Below are 18287 nucleotides of genomic sequence, written 5' to 3'. Positions count from 1 at the left end.
ATAAAATTAATCCTCCCCCGCGTGCTGTCCGGTATTCAATTCAGTTTCAGGACGTTTCAATTTCGTTTGTGAATTGTGTTTTTTATTTGTTAGGTATACAAATTAAACGATGCCAATCAAGTTCTGTTCCAATTTATACCTCCTGGCAAGTAATGTTTTACGTCCATTTGCTTATTGTATTGGGTCCAAAACGTGAGCTTAGTCATTGGAAAATTGCTTTTAGACTAATTTACTAAGAACTATTAGAAGATACATGTGTCTGTTCTGAGAATTGACGTAGGTAAAAATCAGATCAGCTAGGCTCGCAATTCACGGAATGCAGTCAATTATTATAATAGTTGGTACCTATTCATAATTTATTTTGATTTAAGCCTTAATATAGATTTATCATTTACGGTATAACAGCGGTCTGAGATCCGAATGGTCGCAATTTTCTTAAATTTTGAGCTATTGATATCGATAGATCAAATTGTTTCAGATGCAGTGTTCATCATAAGCTTCTAAGTAATCAATAGAAACACTTTATGTGTTGTTCGAGATTTATTAGGTGGTAGCATGCCAGAGTCGTAAACCAGTCAATAAGGCTAAGCTTTCAATGTGTGGGTTTAGGTCACACTATGTCTGGCCTCGCTGCCCTAATATTGGTTTACCGATCTGTCACTGCCGACTAGGGTATGTACTCGTATATTGCCAGGCTATCCACCCATGCCAGTGTTACATATTCAACAACTTTGAATTGACAACGTTTAAATTAACGATCAATTTGTCACTCATGCCCTTAATTATATTAGAGACGGAATGATTGGAACGAGTTGTATGTTTTCTGAAAGCAAATAGGTATGATCAAATGACATGAAATATGCTTACGTAAAAAAATGCCTTCTAGTTATTATAATAAAATACATAGTTAATCTAATTCAGTCTTTTGAATTATCTTGTCTTATCAACTCTGAAACTTAGAAAGGAAGCGGATAAAACATAAACGGATGCAAAAGTAAACTCAGTAAGTTGCGCTGTCCCAAAGAAGTATAACTACTTATAAGCATCTGGTATACTTTTAATACAGCTGAATGTGCGTCGTTTTGTCTAGTTCATTGTTCGGGCACGCTGGCACACGCTAATGTATGTTAGATATTCATAAATAAACGCAAGTATTATAAAATAATGTATACAATTTGTAGTGTTAGAAACGTGGCAACCCTTCGCGATGGTAACATTAAGTGGTCAGCTGTCAACAGCGATGACGGTTAGGATAGTCGAGTGAATCATTAGAAAAGCGATTGGGGAAAAGCTATATTGTGTAAAATGCATATAGAATGATATCATTGTGAATCTTAGAATAAGTACGCAGTTGTGAATATCTAAGTAATGATGATGAGCTTAATGTCTTGAATATACAATATATATAAACCGAAGTACTGTGTTTGATTAGCAACAGTGTCAAGATGTTCCGAGGGACGTAGAAGGGAAGGCTCTGTTATTATCAGAAGCCGGGATGTTATTCCACGCCAAGAGCAACGGATTTATCCTGAAAAACGTGTATACACTAAGATGTTGAAAGCACCTATATAGAGTTGGGTCACCAACTCAACTTCTCAAGAAACGATGATTGTATCAGAGTGAACAGCAAGATTGATATTGGATTGGTACCTACCTCTAGAATGGAATAAGTAGAAGTCATAATTAATAGTAACTGGATAATTATTATGAGTTAATTGAAAGTCCAAAATAAGGAATTATGTTCTGATTGCCACAATGGACTGTAGTATGTAGTGACATATCTAGCCCTGAGACTGAGTCTAGAAGGTTATATCTAGTTATGTAGTAGGTATTAATTCTAAGACTGGATTGCATGCACAATAATCAGGTACCTACATCAGCAAATAACAATAAAAGAAGAAAATGAACATATCACATGAATGAAATCTAGTTGAAAGGGTAGTGCCTTTAAAGTATTAAGTAGGTACCTATATAAAGTAGAATCAAGAAAACAAGTAGGAAGTTATGTACCTAAATACTTAATTGTTACACCACAAATCCACAGGAGGCACGTATCCTTGAAGTTTCCAATCAATCAATCAATCTTTTTTAGTGTGAATTTGTGTAACATATCAACTTACATATAAAGAGGCCTGGCATAACCATAATCAGTTATTCTGCCATAATAGTATGGTAAAGGTAGATTCTGGTACTTTGCTGTTGAGTAGGTTTGTTGATGGGTTAAATAAGCCTAATACTGACAGACTGTTGAAAGAGGAGGTGGTAAAAGATTATTTTAATTTATGTAGAGGGTTCTATAATTATTCATTAAGTATGTAAATGTGGTTATTAACGGGTGTTACTTAAACACAATAAGTCTGAGTGTATTTTATGTTTACTATTTTTCATGTCGGACAACTTCCATGTATTTGATGTGATGGTACAACCTGATGACGGAGCGGTCTGCTATCATGAGATGAACAAATGTTTCCGGGTTGCATCTGTGGTGGAGAATTCAGTACACATGGTCCTCAAAATAGTACGATGTTTGGTAAAAGTCATATACACTGGTAGGTAAAGATAAACACTTGGATTATGTGGGTAAGTTGATAGAGTAAGTGATGAATAATACTAATTATACTAAGTGTGCTTTATGGTTGATTAGAACAGCACTCTGGTGAGGTCAAGGGACAGCTGGTATATAATGTTATAAGTTAGTTTAATATGGCCGAGAAATAGTTATTTTGGGTGGTTGTATTGTGCTTAGGTAGGTATCTAGAGTAACACCAAATGAATGGCAGAAGTTACCTAGGTCAACTTATTGACTAGCCACTAGCTTTGCCTGTGAATATGACTAGGTACAAAAAAGTTATAGTTTGTAATTGATAGCACTGGGATAATGTAGTTTTAAATATACCTCCTTATCAGTGAAGGAAGTTACAGAATAGAGATTAATTTCTAACTTCCTACAGGCAGTGACAAATTTTGCCATGGACCCACCTAATTATTATCGATATTATAATCAGTATTACTCAGATTCCTGCAAGTAGGCACCTACCTGCTAAGAGGGGCAAGTGCCTACCTACTCAAATGTTGCATTTCAAATAGGAGGAATGTTAGCAAAACAAGTTGTAATTTGTATGTGTGATGAAGTGTAGACATATTTTCAGTTATTTTAGTAAGTTTTACTAATTTCTCTACTCTTATTTTGAGGAGAACAGTGCAGAAATAGAAATAGAAAGATATAAAGTCTAAGATTTGGGTATCTGCAAGTGTGCATTGACTACAAGTGGTAACTGATTGAAACAGATAGTTCAAGTAGAGATTAGGTTGTTGGTAATACCGATTGTTTAAGCTGTACCAAGCTCTCAAATTTTATGAAACTCTAAGGATGTGTTGACTACAGTCACATTATAACATACAGTTAAGATGGGAATACTGGTGACATATAGATGGCTGACAGGTTGCTAAGGTGTAGTCGGTCCTGCACGGACACTGCAAGAGTATCTATAAAGTATAAGGATATACAGTCTTGCTAGGGTTGTTTTATATAATAACTAGCTGATGCCCGCAGCTTCGCCCGCGTGGATTTAGGGTCTGAAATCCCGTGGGAAAGTTGTCACAAAGTTCCTCTATCGATTAAAAAAAAAATTACGCAAATCGGTTCAGAAATCTCGGAGATTTCGGTGTGCATAGGAAGAAAAACACAACTCCCTTTTTGAAAGTCGGTTAAAAAAGTAGCCTATGTTACTCCCTGATCAATCCTCTACTTGTCTGTGAAAACCCCGTCGAAATCGGTCCAGCCGTTCCGAAGATTAGCCTTTTCAAACAGACAGACACTCCAATTTTATTTATTAGTAAGTATAGATATACCTGTAAACGAAAGGGAAAATACAGAATGTATGAGTTTGGCTTGCCTGGAGCGTGATGTATCTTTGGGAAATTCAATCAGCCTCATCAACCTATCAAGGGCTCAGGTCTAAGCACAGGTTCCATCTCAGAGTAGGAAAAATTGGATATGGTCCTCTATGTTAGCTATAGAATACAGTAGATATACATAATCATACAATATTACATTTGAAGGTGACCACTTCTTTTTAAGTTTTCAGCTCTCAATATAAAGAAAGGATTGCAGAAACTTTATGTGATGAGATATGTGTTGGGTGTGGGTGTGTGGGTGTTTCATTACCCCCCACCTTACATCAAATTTTGAGTTTGACTCTGTGGTGAACATGGGCTTACAGATTCTCTACTGGACTAATACTGAACACAAAGGAGAGGGGAAGAGATTTCACCTTGGGTGGATCGCCAGATGATACCACACTACTAATAAATAGGTCCACTTTGCAAATCAAGAGTATGTTGGGGCAACAGTGAACCCATTCTGAATCTGGAAGTACCTACCAAATTAGTTTACTTAGAGAATTATTAGTTTACTTCGAATACCTAGGGGATGAAAACATTTCAGGTTTCATATCTGACTAAGTATGTACATACCAGAAACAAAAAGACATAAAACACACATGTTCGCAGAAGTACATAGGTATGAGAATTATTGTATCTTATCTTGTAAGTAATCTTTGTGTATATTATAAATTAAATTTGCTACGACCAACTTTGAAGTGCATTATGAAAGTCAAAATAACCAAATAGAATTGAATTAGTTATTTACTTATCAGCGTAGACATAACGGTGGCACTCACACATGTTCTACCCTATTTAGGCAGTGAGAATGTTGGCTGCCATAATATAATAAATAATTTGTATTAAGAGATTTCCTGTTTAAGTGAGTAGGTATGGAATATCATATCTTGTGATCTATATCCATAACCATCTACCGTCACACAGTTATGCAATGAACTTTTCACCTTTTATATGTTATTTATTTAAATTATTAGTAAACAAAAGTTATTATGATGTTGATTGGATGTGTTTGAAAATATTCGTTTAAACTCTGAATTATCTCTAGCAAATCACAGTAAAAATCAAGGAATTGAAACCCTCTTACACTAATAAATTATGTGCATTTGTGATTATCAGAATTAAAAAAAAAAAAAAAAAGGGAAATAAAATTGATATAAGTACAAAAAGAGAAATTTATTATATCACAGTCTTTAGGTATTTACGACTTAGTAAAATATGCTCACTGAACTACCAGGGGTGTACGTCATAGTTGCTATAACTATTATTGGTATATCAACTTAATAGGAGATACCGCTTACTATAAGTAGAGGTTATCAGAGCTGAATGAAACTTACACAGAACTTTATCTATACAAGTACCTAATAGAGGCCACCACATCTATGTGATCTATTGAATGAATGAGAAAATAACCATACTATATATTTACCCAATACATACTTATAACTTGCAATGAAAATAATAATATTCAAACATTCGGTACCTATGTTGATCTTGGAGCATCGCATGGAACACAATCTCGAGTAATCAAAGGGATTCTGAAAAGATGAGACCGGCTCGATAAAAGAGTCCATTTATTTGTAAGTAATAGTAGTAATTTATTCAGACCATGATTAAGTGATTAAATTTGATTTCAGTATTAACTACGATTACGATACTATATTTGATGTTTAGATATTTCTGTGTGATGATAGTGGACGTTATATGACTAAACGATTACTTTGATTTTGATATTTTGATACTATATTATGAATGAAATGTTTTGATATTTTGTGCCTTTTTTTTGATGAATAACGATTACTTGATTTCAGTACTAGGATTGTGATACTATATTATGATGCTTAGATATTTGTAATAAAGATGATTTAATATTTCATAAAATGATAACACTATTACTTTGATTTCAGTACTACGATTGTGATGGTATATTAGGGTGCTTAGATGTTTCTAGACGATTTGATATTTGATGAAATGATTAACGATTACCTACTATGGTTTCAGTAATACAATTATGATACTATATCATGATGTTTTGATAAAGCGTAGGGTATTGGATGTATACTTATGATAAATGTGTGATGCTATTATTTTTTTTTTATGTGATGTTCACAGTGAAATTATCTTGGAGTCTATTGTGTCTGTGGGCGCATGGCCATACGAGTGTACAATAAGCTACCGGAACGCTTTAAAAAAAAAACTCAATTTATGCCATTTTAAATCTAAACTTTTCAAAACCTTGTTGAGTAGGTGCTATTACTCGGTAAATGAGTTTTTTTAAGGATGATATCAATAGCATAGTATAATATTTTGTCACTTTGTTTTGTCTCTTTCTATTGTAATATCTATTTCCTGATTTTTATGGAATTTGAAGTAATGCAATCGATTCCCAATTTTGTTGACATTAATTTAATTTAATTTATTTTGTTATCTTAAATATTTGCACACTAATAATTTAGTAGAAAGTTAAGGCCTCTAATCATAAATTTCAATCTTACTGTACCAACTTTCTTGCAAATAAATTATCTTATCTTATCTTATCCTGTGGGCTCTTGACTTGGCGGTGAGGGGTGCGGTGCAGATGTGTAGTGGAGTCGTTAGGTACGTCTGGAAGTCGTAGACGGCCGTGAAGTCTTGTGGCAGATGAGCTCTTGACTTGGCGGTGAGGGGTGCGGTGCAGATGTGTAGTGGAGTCGTTAGGTACGTCTGGAAGTCGTAGACGGCCGTGAAGTTTTGTGGCAGATGAGCTCTTGACTTGGCGGTGAGGGGTGCGGTGCAGATGTGTAGTGGAGTCGTTAGGTACGTCTGGAAGTCGTAGACGGCCGTGAAGTTTTGTGGCAGATGAGCTCTTGACTTGGCGGTGAGGGGTGCGGTGCAGATGTACAGTAAAGTCTTGTGGCAAATGAGCTCTTGATTTGGCGGCAAGGAAAGCGGCTGGTTATTGATTTGAAGCAGAAAAGATTGGAATTTATGAATATGTTTTCAAGTAGTTAGTAGTTTAGAGTTAAAGTTAAAGTTTATCATGCATTGTATAGCTGAGGAATAAAGTCAGTTCTTATGAGTTGAGGATAGTTCTATTAATATGAATTACTCGAAAATTATAATCTATTGCTGAAAATCTTGATGTTTAGGTATTATAATGACAATAGGTAGAAACTGTTGCGTATAAAATATAAAAATTTAATAAGTTTGAGGACAAACTTAATGTAGTGAGGACGGCCGACTGTTAGATATTCATAAATAAACGCAAGTATTATAAAATAATGTATACAATTTGTAGTGTTAGAAACGTGGCAACCCTTCGCGATGGTAACATTAAGTGGTCAGCTGTCAACAGCGATGACGGTTAGGATAGTCGAGTGAATCATTAGAAAAGCGATTGGGGAAAAGCTATATTGTGTAAAATGCATATAGAATGATATCATTGTGAATCTTAGAATAAGTACGCAGTTGTGAATATCTAAGTAATGATGATGAGCTTAATGTCTTGAATATACAATATATATAAACCGAAGTACTGTGTTTGATTAGCAACAGTGTCAAGATGTTCCGAGGGACGTAGAAGGGAAGGCTCTGTTATTATGTAGTCGGCCTAGCAACACTCGAATCCATTCACCTCTCACCAGGCGCGAACGGTTATGCTGAATGCAGCCGCACTCAAGTCTTGTGTTTATTCGAACGTTTTAAAACCACCGATTTCCATTTTGATACTTATCCGTCGCGCGATTGATGTGTCCTGACTGATCGTTGAATTCCCACGATTCGAAACCTGTAGTGAGTCAGCGAATAGATTAATCTTGCCATAATGTCGAATCGGAAAAATACCTTTTTATTTATTAAAAGACTTTGCAATGTTATCAGAAGTTTTATGTTCTGTTATTTTACACCGATAAGTTTGGCGCCTGTGTTTTTTTTAGATATAATAATATAATGATACCCATGCCTCGCAATTAAGAAATTACATATTCATTTGTTAACCGTGTCCAGTAAACTTGGCGACTTATAGTATAGTAATCCATCAAATTGACTGAATTTTCCGTACAATGCACTAGACACTTAGCAAAAAGGTTCTTGTTTGATACGTCATAATGAGCCAATTAGTAAGTTACTCGATCGCAAGTTCAAGCCGAAGCGTTTTGGTCGATGAAGAAGTTGGATACGGTCGGAGGTGACGCCGCGACGGAGCTGCGGAGGGGACACATTCACTACCTTTCACTTCCCGTTTTTGTTCTGTCGCCGCTCTAGGCGACGGAAAGGCAGACGGCCTTGTAGCTTGCGTGCCTTCTAGCCGTCCCTTCCCATCATACATAGTACACTCGACGCTCCACCATCGAATGACATCATGTACAATGCTCGTTTGGCCTAATCAATTAGGCAAATCCATAAGCTTATAGCTGTTTGTAGATACATTGTTAGTGGCGTAATGGTTAATGGCGTTGGAGCTACATGCCTGCTCAATGCGGATGCATCGAATAATCTAAAATTTTAATTAAAGATTTGATATACAATTACATGAGATCATAGTGAAGAAAAAACGATCATAGTAATAAAAACTCGAATAGATATTATGTTCATATAGGTAACATTTGCGTGTGTTAGATCGAGGCTCCAGGGCCGTGCTAACCTTGGCTTTTGAACGGCGACTTTCACGGTTAGACGGTCGCTGCGTTACATAAGATGCGCGTTCTATGCCACCGCGATTCGGCATCTGCTGTGATGACATCAAACCACTTATTTGCCACTACTAAACCAGTTTTTTGAACTAACAACAATAAAAAGAAAGTAACACTCCAACAATTACCTGCTTACATTGAATTACGCAATTATTTCATCGAGATTTGTGGCCTAAATTGTAATAAACCATTATGACAAACGATATTATGTAACTGTGTCTTGTATTTTGGGAGTCATATCAAGTAATCCAAATACTTATACCTAATTGGATGTTTGTTACTTCTTCAAACCACAATGAATGAACCGATTTGACTGAAATGAAGATAGCTATTATACCCTGAATTAACACATAGGCTTTATTTTATCCCGGAAAATCAGAGTTCTCAAGGGATTTTTAATAACGCACGGGCTTCATCTAGTTAGTTTCTAAAACTACATTCTATTCATTCGATAGACTCTCACAATCATTTAGCTGCATTCGGGACCGTGCATCACTTTATTTGACCTGTTACAGGGGTTCTGGCGTATCTTCCAGTGCCCTCGACTTTGCCTTTTATTGCCATTTGCGTTCATTGGTCTCAACGACTTCGTGACCAAAAAATCTCGCTTGAATGATCGATAATAATGATGCTGCCTATCTTAATAAACTTATCTGATCTGAAAGTTAAAGTTGCTTAGTAACCTACAATTCTATCATTACTTTTAATATTAATAATACAAGAAATAGGTACTCCTTCCTATTAAAATTAACGGCCAACAAGTCAAGGGCTAACTAGTAACTGAATTATTTTTAAACCTTTTTTATGATTTCTTAATTGTCTCTGTTCTGGTCTTGGCGTTGACTAGTCGCTGCTGCCCGACCTACCTGCAAAGACGTACGGTCAAATGAGGTCAGGTACTGAGGGCGTATAATAGGGGTATAAACTATACCCCTATTGGACTACTTGTTTTGCGCTAACTATACCCTAAAGTGTGCACAAAACAAGTAGTCCAATCGGAACATTAGGAATCCGACCTCTTTATCAGTTACCTCGCTTCCATCTAGAGTCTAGACATTGTCACTTACTGCCAAATGAGTTCGCAGTAAAGGGCTTACTTGTTAACTAATAATAAAGAAAAGTATTGATTTCCAACTATAAAAAAAGTAAACCTAATCGCATTGTTTTGAGTATTTTAATGAAGGAGTTGTTTTTGTTAATTTCAGGTTCAAGAGCGGGGTGCGCTCAGTGAGGGGCGGGGGCGGTGGGGGCGGCGGGGGCGGCGGCGGCGCGGAGGAGGCGCGGCGCGGCGGCCTCAAGGCGCTGCCGAAACGCGCCCGCACTCGCTGCAGGGGCATGAACATGGGGCAAAAGCTCTCCGGCGGAGTCAAGTCGGTGTCGCGCGACTGCACGGCGCCCTTCAAGGCGGTGGTGGCGCGCGAGCTGGCGCCCGAGCCGCCGCGCCCCGCGCGCCTCGACGCGCTGCTCGACGCGCCGCCCGCGCATCCAGACACGCAGATCAAACATGCCTGGAACCCAGATGACCGGTGAGACCACTCTCTTCTTCTTCCACTTAGCGGTGTACCACGTGCACCGTGGTGGTGGCACCGCTTTTATTGAGTCTATTGGCTCTCAGGTCAAATCTATTGGCTTTTAGGTCTACCAGTGAAAGACTCTCGACTACTAGTAAATAAACAAACGCACTTGCAGATTGTGAGAGAACTGTGTAAAGGACAACTTGGCTGACTGGCATATCAACGTACAGTGCAAACTACTAGGCTCAGTGTGGGGAGTGTAGATTTTCTTAATTCGCAACTCTCACTTGTTCGGGTCACAAAGGTTAAAATACTAAATCGCTAGGAGGTACATCTGTACCGGTAACTAGCCACGGCTGAAGCTTCCCACCACATCAGACCAGAGCCAATTTAGAAATTATAACCAAATTGCTTGCCGGAAGTCAAACCCGGGATCTCCCACTTATAAGACCACAGCGCTTACCACTACGCCAGGAAGGGGAGGTCGCCCAAAGGCAATCCAAAATCTGCAACGTTGTATATAGGAAGCTTAAAGAGTATGCAAGAAACCTATCAGCACCACCAATAGTAGACGAATCTTCTTTGGTACTTTTAACTTTTGAATACAACAAAATAATGGATTAAGATGCTCCCAAAATAAATAGAATCAATAGCCTGTATGAGACAACATAAAAGTGAACGTTTCAGCTGTTCACGTAACAAAGACTGAACTAATTCGAATTGGATTACCTTTTTGCGTAGATACGATTTTTCCATTAGAATCACTGACACGATTTCGTTTTTATCTATTGAAAAAAGTGTAACACTACGATGATCGTTGACGTAACTATTGCATAAAATCATGGAGTCGGATGACAAACTTTCAAAAATTTAAGAAATTGTATGATCAATTTCTTCTCTAGCTAATCTTGTTGAGCTGTTCTTTGCTATGCATTTTTGTCTCTTAAAATGTATCCAGAATAGTTTTAGGTACAGTATTTTTAAATCAGCTAGCACGTTGAAGTGGCCTTGGACTGGTCACATTTGCCAGAGGACCGACGGCCCCTGAGGCCTGGACCCGGGGTTCTCGAGTGGAGGCCGCATCTCGGTTAACGTAGTGTAGGTGGAGCGATAACATCGATTGGATGCGAAAGCCCCAGGATTGACAACATTGGCGCTACTTAAAAGAAGCCTATGTCCAACAGTGGATACTATTGGCTGTTGATGATATTAAATAGGCGTCGATTGACCTTTTCCATATATATTAGTCGAGTTCTTCTAACTTTTAATAGTCTGCTAATAGCACAAACTAATTATATTAAAGCCCACAAGGATTTATACGAATCCTTATTGCCGTATATTGACAAAAACTTGTTGTAAAAGCAATCCTATGGCTTGTTAACCTTCACGAGGCGTCCTTGTTGTTTGCCATTTTCGGAGCAAACCGACTCATAGACTTTACGTATTTGACGGAACAAGGTTATTTTACCGATAAAATTGCGGGTCAATAGGTCTCCGCAATTATGTTAAAAACAACCTTACGTCATCTTGCATAATTTTAAATGATTATTAATGAAATTTTAAGTGCTCATACTGTTCTTAATTGCTAATAATGCTGCTAATTCGCTTACACACAATCCTGAGACTGTGCTTTTCGCGATATTCCTTCATGAAAAAGCCTACTATTTTTAGACCTGTCAAATTTTTTGAGATTTGTCTACAAGGGTTGATTTTACTACTGTGCTGGTTTACGTTATGCCTTTTTGTTAAAAGTTTCAACGCCACTAACCTCGAATATTTGTTGTATTCCAGATCGTTAAACATATTCGTGAAAGAGGAGGACGCGTTGACGTTCCACCGGCACCCGGTGGCGCAGAGCACGGACTGCATCCGCGGGCGCGTGGGCTACTCGCGTGGCCTGCACTGCTGGGAGGTGGTGTGGCCGGCGCGCCAGCGCGGCACGCACGCCGTGGTGGGCGTGGCCACGGCGCACGCGCCTCTGCACTCCGTCGGCTACCAAAGTCTGGTGGGCGCCACCGACCAGAGCTGGGGCTGGGACCTCGGGAGAAATAAGGTACTATCACACTCGAGATCACTGCGTCATCATTCCTCACATGTAAGGACTAAGGATATAGGGATGTTGCCAAGTAATCAAATCAAGAACCTATTCAAACGTCAAAACGCGTGTTTAGCTTATCGAGCTTGTACTCGACTCGAAATGTGACATCATAAACATTTCACATTTGATCGTCCAGTTACAGTTTTATAATTAGTACCTATATCTAAGATTAGAATACAACGTTGTTTGTGTAAAAATAATCCATCAATTACATTCGAGCTTTGCGGAAACTAATGTACGGAACTTGAATTTTTGTATAAAGATGTGGTTGTTTGGTTGCAGGTGTACCACAACGCGAAGGGCACGGGCAGCAGCGGCGCCACGTACCCCGCGCTGCTGCGGCCGGACGAGCAGTTCCTGGTGCCCGACCGCCTGCTGGTGGTGCTGGACATGGACGAGGGCACGCTGGCCTTCTGCGCGGACGGCCGCTACCTGGGCGTGGCGGCGCGCGGCCTTCGCGGCAAGACGCTCTACCCCGTCGTGTCCGCCGTGTGGGGCCACGCCGAGATCACCATGAAGTACATCGGCGGCCTAGACCGTGAGTCGCGTGCCTTATTATCATCTTCTTAATACTTCGTCCCTGACTGAATCGCGTCGACAGCCGCCGATCTATCGTGATCACCAGTTCTTTATCAAACAGAGATGAAAATATTAAATAAGTAAATAGCTGTAAGCTAACTAAGGAAACTTATTGAGTAGCCTTTGCTCGATTAGTCTCTTAATTGAGACTTCTGTGGTCTCGGCACTTTACTGGTTGTGTCAAACGCAGAAGAACACACTGTGACTTTGCTCAGACTTAAGATACTGTTAAAACTAGCCAGCGTTATACCGCTGGCATAAATCTCTCTCGTTTTAACTGAAACTTAAGTCCAAGCAAAGTCAAAGTGCGCTCTATAGATGTCAACGCGAGTATGTTGAAGTTTATAATGAGAATACTTTCATATTGTTACAGCGGAGCCGCTACCGCTAATGGAGCTGTGCAGGCGCGTGATCCGACAGCGCGTGGGGCGCGCGCGGCTCCGCGCCGCCGCCTCGCGCCTCGCGCTGCCGCCCGCGCTCACCGCCTACCTGCTGTACCGCGCGCCCTAGCCGCCGCTGCCGCTGCCCCCGCGCCCCGCAGACACACCCCCCTACACATGACCGCGCCCGCTGCACGCACAAGCTTCCCATGCTAACCGTGCAGACGTTACCCACGTCTGAAACCAAGCGTCCAGCGCTGGAGCCCGTAGACATTATGAACTGTTTGATATAAGCTGAGAAATTGTAATTCTTCTGTGCTGCCCGAGTTGCCCTGCCTGCAGGTGCATGGTTTTGCTTATTCATTCAGATGTAAAAGTTTGAATGTTTGTTGCTTCTTCACACCACAACGACTGACCGATTTGGTTATTTGAAATGGAAATACCTTGTACCCTGGATTAACAACATATAGGCTACTTTTTATCCCGGAAAAATCATAAAGTTCCTGCAGGATTTTTAAAAAACATATCCGCGCGGATATATATAGATGTTTGGATTCTTAAGATTTAAAACTCGGAACTCTGAAAGCAAGTTTTTTCAAACAGCGGGCAAGAAACTTTTCACGTTCTTACTTGACCGGCCTGAACAACAAACAATGCTAACGAACGACTAAAAAAAGCAAAGCCCGATCACGGCGGAGTGCGATAGAGATGCAGCTACTCGTGACATACATCAGCTGGCCAACTAGAACCGACAAACGCAGAAGAACCTACTTACTCAGCTTTTATCAATCACCACTTCAACTTCGGGCTTTCGGGCCAGCATGCTTACAATCAAACATATGCTCTCAATGTAGACAGTTTTGACAAGCGCTACTTTCCGTCGCTCGATTGGATGCGAACTATAAAACTTACGATATCATACCTCGAACATGGCTCCTCGATATAAGTGTCTTATCCTAGCCATTATGTTAACACTGAAATCTATGTGAACTATGATATTATGTTGCTACTTCCAAATATTACAGGGTGATTGTACCATAGAATGATAACTTAAGTCCACAATTTAAGTAAAAAGTTTCAAGTAGCAAGAAAATTAGCATCTCAAAGCAAAATAATGGGTGGTGTAAAAGCCAAAGTTGTAATAAGAGCTGATTCCGAATTTTGCCAAGAAATTAATGAATCGAGACTTTTCAATTTACGATTTCTGCTCAGATATTCTTATAAGTGCTTCTCTACTTGATATTAACCCTACTGTTCATAAAAACCTACTTTATAATTACGTCACTTACGTATAGTATGTTTTTGAATGTAATATTTGCCTTATCTTTATGTGTAAATCGGCTCTTAAAATAATTTATTGAGATACAAACCAAAGAAATTACAATCACCAGAGATTTCTTACTTTCTATGAATACAATACTTACATCTATTTAATTGTTTTGTACTTTTGCTCTCACTGTTCGAGGAAATTACTGTCCATTTAATGTGTTAAAGAGTAATAAATTATACAAAACCTTGCTTCCAAAACCTAGCTGTAGCATATAATATGAAACTTCCAAAATAATTATTACAAGACTATGATAATTCCAATGCTGTATATGTTACAAAATGTTATAAATTCAGTTACGCAGTTCCATGAATGTAACGGGTTTAGGATGTTCTGATTTAACATGTTACGTATAATTCCGTTGTGAACATTTTATCATTTATTTTTGCACTAACTGTGATATTTATATTTTAAAGGAAACACCAGCATTTTTGTATGTGAAAATATTGTTACATTCGTGTTGAAGCATACCATAAGAAGTTTGTGGAGTATTCAATAATTGTGGATGGGTTAGTTATATCTTGACGCTTAGTGGTGGGCGGTTATTATGATGGTACTATTCCGTTACCGATATTATCAAATTATGGACGTTTTATATACGATAATATTTATAAGTTAAATGTGGCAGAAAATCATGACCAAAATTTGTGTTGACATCGATCCATATGCGAGCCGCACCTTTTGAAAGCCATATGATCTCTTATCGAATATGAATATCTGCATTGAATAGAACTAGTCACTGCAGAACATCGTATTTAACTTGTTAAGAAATATTATAAGAGTGATCCAAGCAATTTATACATAACTCACGAGCCTCCGCGATATCGATATCTAATGTTAGAATGCGATCGTCTCACCGAGTGCGCCGCTCGTGTCTAGGCCAGTGTATCGTTGGCAATCTTACATACTATTATATAGCTCATTAAGTGACTGGTTTATTTTTAGTTTAGGATTTTAATTCCTATTGTAAAAACGTGTGATTGTGTGATGTGTACATATATAATAAAGGAGACGCGCATTATTTTGTTTTAAAATAAATGCTACTGAAAATTTTACTATAATCATGTCGGAACTGTTAGGCCTTATTCAGAGCAATTGACTTCAAACAGTGCTTGCAATCGAGTAAACTATAATGTACGCTAGTTTTGAGTCAATTTCAGAATATTTATGTTAACTCCTGCTTCCATAGCATGTAAACCATGCCTTCCGTCGCTAGCGAATCATGACCTAACTAATAAACAAACCTTAAAGTATCAGCAGAATAGAATCTCTTAGTACTTTTAAAGTACCTAGTAAAGAAAAAATCGCTCAAATGCGAGTCGCACACAAAGGGTTTGGCACAATCGTTGGCGGCCATTTTGAAATCTTTGAATTTGTTATAGCGCCAATAGAAATACACATTCTGTGAAAATTTCAACTCTACCTATTGTGGTTCACGAGACAGCCCGCTAACAGACACACAGACGGACGGACGGACAGCGGAGTCTTAGTAATAGAGTCCCATTGGCAACCTTCGGGTACGAATCCCTAAAAAGGAATAGAATTTCCACTCGCGTGGAAGGAACGCTTTGACGTTACTTCCTAACGACACTATATATTATGCTATACAATACGTAAGGCCAGATTTCCACAAAACAATTATTTGTGTTGATAAAAACAATCTACTTTCAATTTATTATAAAGTATTGTTGTTGTCTTTTTCCTAGAAATCTGGCTTACCCATGCCACCGTTATGCGATGTAACTACCTAATGTTTCGAGTTTTTAGAAACTCCTGTTATTCTCTCTTCGTCTTTTGTGACGTTAGACTATTAGGTGTAATGCAATAAGTTTTTGAGAATAGGATTTTCAAAGCACCGTTTTCTAATGAAATAATACGTCAGCCATTTTTAACGCAAATTAGTTATATTGAGAAATGTAAAATAAGTACTTCCATTTCATTAAGTTTTTTTTTGTATGTAGACTGTACGGCAAGTAGTCCCACGTGGAGCTGTTTCATTGCCGTCGATATTGACACTTGACCTCTAGCTTTATATAACACGGTTAACATTGAATGTAAACGCAAAGTAGTATTATTTTGTAAAATATGAATACGAAGGGTTTCGTGTGAATATCGACGTGTGTGAAGTTACTATGATAAACTGCCAAATGCGACATTTATGAACGTTTCGTGCGTGTGAACGAATTATGCATGAATGACAATGAGTGACGAATGAATGGCGAGAGATTGTAGTGTGAGCCGAGTGATAAGGAATATTTTTGTTGTGTAAGAGATAGATTCATGGTAACATAAAATACACCAAGCTGGATGTACTAATGAAATGAAGTCCTTTAGAATGAGCTCTGAGAGATACGTGCTTATTTTAGTGTATTCTTTTCTGCCCAAACTAGTGTTAATTTATTGCAATACATTAACAGATAGGGGCTCATTCGAAAGGATAACGTATATAATTAGCGAAATATCAATTTTAATTTTTAAAAACGTCTTATTCCTGTATATAAACTATCATTTTGCGATGACGATTGAATTATTATAAGTGGAAATTGCATTTTAGTTTTATAAGTAGTAGGCAATATTTTTAAAGTCATTTCTAACAGACAACTGCCATTGGCAGCGGAATCTCTTAGATACAATGAATAAAAAAAATAGGAAAACGATTGGAATAAATATACTGGTTAAGAAAATAATAAATGATTATGAAATAATAATGTTTTTTATTGAGAATAATTACCAACCCATACATTCATTCTTAGATAAAAATTGTGAAATAAAAAAAATTCAAAAGGAAAATAAAACCGACTTCAAAAACCACAAGCACTAAAAAGTAATAAATATTTTTTGTTTAGTTACACGTGTAATGTACCTAGGTATGAAATCGAGCGAGCATAATAAAACAAAATTAGAAATCCAAATGTGAAGCTCGCCCGACTTCATACCTAGGTACATTACACGTGTAACTAAACAAGAATTATTTATTACTTTTTAGTGCTTGTGGTTTTTGAAGTCGGTTTTATTTTTCTTTTGATTTTTTTTTATTTCACAATTTTTAGTGGCCCCACTGTACTATAATATACTGTGCCAAGTTAAAACCCTACTGTTTACTAAGCTATTACAGTGATCGCTAGCAATTTGCTCTTATCCATTGAGGAGTTCTGTTCTCCATCTCCGAAGATATTCATCAGATCTTCACCAAATTTATATGGGACCACCTGCACAGTATACCCTTTCAAACAAAAAAAAAATTCCAAATCGGTTTAGGGGTCTTTGAGTAATCGGTGAACATACATTAAAAAAAAAAAGATTCCGACGAATTGAGAACCTCCTCCTTTTTTTGAAGTCGGTTAAAAATTAATACAAAATAACTAAAAAGGGGGTATAAGACTGGGTGGTTACCTACTGCTAATCCTATTTGCGCAGGCGATTGTAAATAATCCTAACCTGACAGTTTGATGTTCATGACAAATAAGGGTAAAAACATGCCGAAGATGCGTCGCGGTCGCTGCCTCGATACCTCGACGTCGATCTCGCGATTTCTACATGGATGTCGGTGCGAAGTGCGAACAAGTCTGTTCAGTCGCACCTGGATGCTCAGCTCAGTTGCTCGTCATCGCTCTGACACTAATTTCCACCCATCAGAAGACGGGGCGGGTTGTTAGTTAGCAATAAATAAATTAGCAGTTTACCTGTTGATCCACAAGCTAAAGCAACTCTCTTCCATTCCTTGCCTAAAATGTTACTGTTATGGTGGTTTTTGTGCCGCTTATCACAAGGGCGGGAATGTTAAAAATTCAAATTAATAAAAATCCGAAGATGCCTCAC

At 38.2% G+C, this 18287-nt stretch overlaps 1 protein-coding gene and 1 long non-coding RNA gene across 5 annotated transcripts in view; both read left to right on the top strand.

Annotated features, from left to right (window-relative positions):
* The window catches only part of LOC123873770 (protein gustavus), a 95313-nt gene extending 78140 nt beyond the window's left edge, over nt 1-17173 (top strand). For all 4 annotated transcript variants that reach the window (XM_045918797.1, XM_045918795.1, XM_045918798.1 and 1 more), the window contains exons 2-5: nt 9776-10096; nt 11876-12137; nt 12465-12720; nt 13135-17173. In XM_045918797.1, the coding sequence (XP_045774753.1) occupies nt 9906-10096; nt 11876-12137; nt 12465-12720; nt 13135-13271 (846 nt within the window). In that variant the 5' untranslated portion in view covers nt 9776-9905 and the 3' untranslated portion in view covers nt 13272-17173. The remainder of the gene's footprint in view (nt 1-9775; nt 10097-11875; nt 12138-12464; nt 12721-13134) is intronic.
* Nucleotides 6292-7411, top strand: LOC123873780. Its single transcript, XR_006797751.1, has 2 exons — nt 6292-6482; nt 6716-7411. It is a non-coding gene; the product is annotated as an uncharacterized LOC123873780 (long non-coding RNA).
* Nucleotides 17174-18287: the final 1114 nt, after the last annotated feature.

The sequence above is a fragment of the Maniola jurtina genome, chromosome 17 (genome assembly GCF_905333055.1).
Source record: "Maniola jurtina chromosome 17, ilManJurt1.1, whole genome shotgun sequence".
In the NCBI taxonomy this organism is placed as follows: Eukaryota; Metazoa; Arthropoda; class Insecta; order Lepidoptera; family Nymphalidae; genus Maniola; species Maniola jurtina.
The sequence above is the reverse complement of the archived record's forward strand: the minus strand, read 5'-3'. Positions and strand labels throughout refer to the sequence as shown.